Source organism: Carassius auratus, chromosome 3 (genome assembly GCF_003368295.1).
Source record: "Carassius auratus strain Wakin chromosome 3, ASM336829v1, whole genome shotgun sequence".
NCBI classification, from domain to species: Eukaryota; Metazoa; Chordata; class Actinopteri; order Cypriniformes; family Cyprinidae; genus Carassius; species Carassius auratus.
The window spans coordinates 29,338,686-29,344,565 of NC_039245.1; the positions used below are offsets into that span (position 1 = coordinate 29,338,686).

Sequence of the window (5,880 nt, forward strand, 5' to 3'; positions counted from 1 at the left end):
GCCTCCAGGACAGGTTTGGGAAGCACTGGATTAGAGCTTAATGTACTGTGTCACTACACCTACATCTATATCAGCAGTCAAAGAGACACAACAGTCACCAAAGTTAACAGCAGTTTACAATAAAATTCAAAATGATGAAGAGATTCTCACTGGATAAAGCGGTATGATTTCTGACCAGAAGGTAATGCAGTCAACAAACAGAGTTTATTTTAACAGGAAAAAGCATTGCCGAGATACGTCATGACTATTGAATGATTTTCCGGACATTATTCAAAAGGAATTGCAAATTGTTTTTGCAATTGCGTTTTCAATTTGTGGACACATAAAATGTGACATAATCCAAACGCAAATGCAAATCGCACTTTACCGTTTGCATTTTCGTTTAAGCTGTGCTTTAAGTGGCCCAAAAGAGGTACTCTATTATAGCATATATATATATATTTATATATTTATAGCATATATATATATATATATATATATATATATATATATATATATATATATATATATATATAATTAGTTTTTTTTTTATGACTCCCCTCATCCCCTGAGGTAACAACACCTATATTGAAGGGGTTTTATATTCTCCAGTCAACAGATGACCTTATAAAAAATAATAAATCCTTTTATTAGTTTGTGGATTTGCTTGAGCTAGAAAGAGCTACTGAACATAAATAAAATGTGCAAAATAATTTAGAAAAAATACCCTTAGAAAGAGCTACTGAACATAAATAAAATGTGCAAAATAATTTTGAAAAATACCCTTAGAAAGAGCTACTGAACATAAAATGTGCAAAATAATTTTGAAAAAATACCCTTAGAAAGAGCTACTGAACATAAATAAAATGTGCAAAATAATTTTGAAAAAATACCCTTAGAAAGAGCTACTGAACATAAATAAAATGTGCAAAATAATTTTGAAAAAATACCATTAGAAAGAGCTACTGAACATAAATAAAATTTGCAAAATAAATCGCGAATCATTTGAGTCAGTTTGGGAGTTCGGAGCGGGATCGCGAATCTTTTGAGTCAGTTCGGGAGTTCGGAGCGGGTTCGCTTGTGCGTTCTTTCACTGCATTATTCGGTGTATTCAAATGCATTTATGAAAGCATGTGAATCAGTGCTTTATGTGGCCCAAAAGAGGTGCCGGTTCTCTATTATAACACACACACACACACACACACACACACACACACACACACACACACACACACACACACACACACACATATATATATATATATATATATATATATATATAATTTTGAAAAAATACCCTTAGAAAGAGCTGCTGAACATAAATAAAATGTGCAAAATAATTTTGCAAAAATACCCTTAGAAAGAGCTACTGCATTACTTCATTAGCTTGCGTCTGACCTCCAGCGATATCATTCCGGCTTGGTGGGGTGTCAGCCAGCGAGTTATCTGATTCTGACCATGTTCTTTTAGTACTTAGAGTCTGAAGCCAGAACATATTAAGTGTTGTTCACTGTTTTTGTATTTTTACTGAGCCGAGTGTAGAACATAGTAGTGTTCTGTAGCTTTAAATCTGAGCAGACTATGATACTCCAGCTTGCTTATACGCATGCGCTAGTTGGTGCTACGTTGTTGAAGTTTGTACACTGTGTATTGAACTCCTGCATGTCTCATAGTAAAGATACTGTTGTTAAAAGGATCTTTGCCTTGCCACTCGTCATTCGGCATGGTGTCAGAAGTGGTCTGCACAGAATCGTAAGAGCAGCGAGAAAATGAACTATTCCGAACGAGCATCCACACAGTAAGCCATCGTTATTCATCGCACAATAAATCATGGCTGAAGGGTTCCGCAGACCCGATCCTCTTGTATTTGATGGCAATATCGCCGAAAATTGGTGTGTGTTTGAGCAGGAATTCGATATATTCATTGCTGCTGCACACTCTGAGAAAGAGCCTCGCACGAAAGCATTCATACTGCTTAATCTGGCCGGCCTCGGAAGCCATAGAGCGCGAGCGAATATTCGTCTATGCACCCATATACAGTCGAGGGAGAAAACCGTCGAATAATTACTCCGGCTGAATCACACGAGGACCCGGAATGTCTAAAACGTAAGTTTCGCGAACTTTGTAGTCCACAAACAAACATAAAGATGGAAAGACACAAATTTAATTCAAGAAACCAAAAGCCAGGAGAAACAATAGAGGCATATGTAAGCAACCTACGAAACAAGGCACAGAGTTGCAGGTTTGGAGATTTACAGGAAGAATTGATAAGAGATCGACTCGTGTGTGGGATACTCAACGATGGAATGAGAAAACTCCTGTTGCGTGACAATGAGCTAACATTGACAAAAGCCATTGAAATATGTCAAATACATGAACTTACTGACCAGCACACTAAAACACTAGCTGGACCAAAGCAAAACTTGACAAATGTGGATAGTGTTCAACAAACGGTAAAAAGAAAACCGTTTTGTACTCCCAAACACAGATTAGACAAGTTTACCCCGCAACAAATTCATAATTGCAGCAATTGTGGAAGCAACCATGAGGCAAAACGGGAGAAATGTCCTGCATATGGCCAGCATTGTCACAGGTGCAACAAATGGAACCACTTCCAAAAATGCTGCAAATCAGTGAAAATTCAGCGCACACGAAATCTAAAAAAGACTGTAAATCAAATTGATGTTACCAAAGCTTCAAATAGTAGCGAAGACTCATTCTTTATAGATGGAGTTGCGGTTAATCATCAAAAGGTGGCCAGAATTGATTCAAAACAGTTAAAGAAAACTGCAATATCTTGCACAGTGCTAACCAATGGAAAGCCTCTCGAACTAAAGATCGAAACAGGAGCCTCATGTAACATCATGTCTTTGCAGACATTCGCACAGGTAAAGCAAGATGAAAACCTTCAGGTGTCACGCCATGTGAAGCTTGTTGCGTGTGGTGGAAAGGAGATCCAAACTGCTGGATCAACCGTGTTATCTTGCAATCTGAGTGACCAGACCTACTCTCTACAGTTCTATGTAGTGCAAAAATATGTACAGCCATTGCTCGGACTGTCTGACTGTCTTCGGATGGGCCTCATTTCTCTCAATAATGCAGTCCACCAAGTCAGCGTAAAAGAAAACTCAAGTTTTGTCCAGCAGCTTAACACAGAATATGCAGATCTCTTCCGAGATGAAATAGGAAAGCTTCCTGTAACGTACTGCATGAAACTGGACAAAGAAGCCCAACCTGTTGTCCGTCCAGCACGCAGAATTCCTGCAGCAATGCAACACAAGGTAAAAGCAGAGTTGGAAAGAATGGTCGCTATGGGAGTAATCACTCCTGTGTCTGAGCCAACTGATTGGGTGTCATCTATGGTGGCGACTCACAAGAAAAACTCAGATGAAATAAGACTGTGCATTGACCCTAGGGACCTAAACAAGTTCCTAAAACGTCCGCATCACCCCATGCGCACAGTGGAAGAAGTGGCAGCGCAGATGCCAAACTCCACAGTATTCTCTGTGCTCGACGCAAAAAGCTCCTTTTGGCAGATTGCGCTGGATCACAAGTCCTCCCTCCTCACTACGTTCAGTACGCCATTTGGAAGATTCCGATTTCTAAGGATGCCCTTTGGCATTAATTCGGCCAGCGAGGTCTTTCAGCGCACTATGGAGCAGATCTTTGCTGGCTACCCGTGCGCAGTCATAGTCGATGACATCATTGTGGGAGGTAATGGAGAGCAGGAACACGATGCAAACCTAAGAAAAGTTTTGGACCGTGCTCGTGAAGTGAACTTGAGGCTGAACCCTCAAAAGTGCAAATTTCGCCTTAGTGAGGTGAGCTATGTCGGTCATATTTTCACAAGCAAAGGACTACAACCTGACTCAGCAAAAACAAAAGCAATCACAGAAATGCCGGCACCAGACAACGTTACTGCGCTGCAGCGCTTCCTAGGCATGATTAACTACTTAGGAAAATTCATACCGAACCTTAGTGAGCTGTCTGCCCCTCTGCGCGAGCTGACCTGTAAAAACACAGAGTGGTGCTGGTTTAAACAGCATCAGGATGCTTTTGAAGTTCTGAAGCACAGGATTTCTAGTCCACCTACTTTAAAATATTATGACGTCCTTAAACCCATCACACTCACCTGTGATGCCTCCCAGTTCGGACTCGGAGCTGCGTGTCTTCAAGAAGGTGCTCCTGTTGCGTACGCTTCACGTACTCTGATGCAAACAGAAGTGCGTTACGCGCAGATAGAAAAATAACTTCTGGCTGTTGTATTTGCGTGCACCAAATTCAATGACTACATATATGGTAAACAAATTCACATCGAAACTGACCATCAGCCATTGGTTACCATCCTTAACAAGCCTATCCACACAGCTCCAGCAAGGCTGCAACGCATGATGCTAAGATTGCAGAAATACGACTTCACAATCACATACAAGAAAGGAAAACATATGTTCCTTGCCGACACATTGTCACGTTCCCCCAGAGACTCACCAGACGAACACACAGATGACGGAGCTGACTTAGAAGTTATGTCAGTTCAACACATCTCATCTTCCAGACTGAAGGAGTTGCAAACTCATACTGCACAGGATCCAGTCCTTCAACGTCTCTGCAGTATAATCAAGTCAGGGTGGCCCTGTAGCCAATCAAAGCTGCCAGCGGAAATTCGTGAGTATTTTCTCTTCAGGGATGAGCTCACATTCGATGAAGATATACTCATGAAGGGACAGAGAATGGTTATTCCAGAATCACTACGCAGTGAGTATATCACCATTATTCACAGAGGTCATCCAGGCCTTGATGCGACCAAACGCAGGGCACGGGGCATTGTATTCTGGCCTTCTTTAACTAAAGACATTGAAAAGGAGGTACTATCGTGCTCTGTCTGTAACAGTATGAAACCCCATCAACAAAAAGAGCCTCTACACTTACATCACATCCCAGATCTTCCATGGTCAAGTGTGGCTACGGATATCTTTGAGTGGAATGGTCAACACTACCTCGTACTAGTTGACTCATATTCGGGATGGTTCGAAATTGATCTTCTTCGTGACCTGTCCTCCAGCACAGTAATCACAAAACTCAAAAGGCACTTTTCTGTTCATGGGAGTCCACACAAAGTCTTTTCAGACAACTGTACCCAGTTTACAAGCCAACAGTTCAAAGAATTTGCTGCTGCTTGGGATTTTACACATACTACTAGTAGCCCTGAATATGCACAAGCTAATGGGCTAGCCGAGAGGGCAGTGCGGAGTGCAAAACATCTAATGGAGAAATCCAAGAGGGACGGTTCTGATGTTTTTCAAAACTTGCTCAACCTCAGGAATGTTCCACGTGACCAGACACTGGGTTCACCAGCAGAGAGATTAATGTCGAGACAGATGCGCACATCTCTGCCAATCAGCAAGTCCATTCTGGTGCCAGCCTCAAAGAATAACGTTGCTGTCAAGAATCAGATCTCAAAAAAGAGACATTGTCAAAAGGCATACTATGACAAGTCTAGCAGAACTCTCCGACCACTCTTACAAGGAGAGGTGGTGAGACTTGCAACGTGAAAAGGCCATGACCAAATCGGACTTGTCAAACAGCTCTGCGATGAACCAAGATCATATCTTGTTGAAGTTGAAGGAAGAGAATACAGACGAAATCGAAAACATATCCTTCCTGTCGCAGAGCCACCACCACAAAAGTTAGACCACAGCGAAATGTTGCTTCCCTTTGTTCAGACCCCCTCTGCTGAATCTTAGCACAAATTCTTCACTCCAAATGAGGTCAAAGAACAATGCACCCCACAAGGAACCGAGAAGAAACCCCTGAATGAACATTCAACAAAAGTTCTTTCTACAGCTCCATATGTGACCAGAGCAGGTCGCATTTGCAAACCAAACCCAAAGTACCTGGAAT

General features: G+C 41.6%; 1 protein-coding gene across 1 annotated transcript in view; it reads right to left on the reverse strand.

The window, feature by feature from the left end:
- LOC113054544 (Fc receptor-like protein 4) overlaps positions 1-1,704 on the reverse strand; it is a 20,352-nt gene extending 18,648 nt beyond the window's left edge. The window contains exon 1 of the mRNA XM_026220163.1: positions 1,683-1,704. Coding sequence (XP_026075948.1) covers positions 1,683-1,704 — 22 coding nt within the window. The remainder of the gene's footprint in view (positions 1-1,682) is intronic.
- Positions 1,705-5,880: the final 4,176 nt, after the last annotated feature.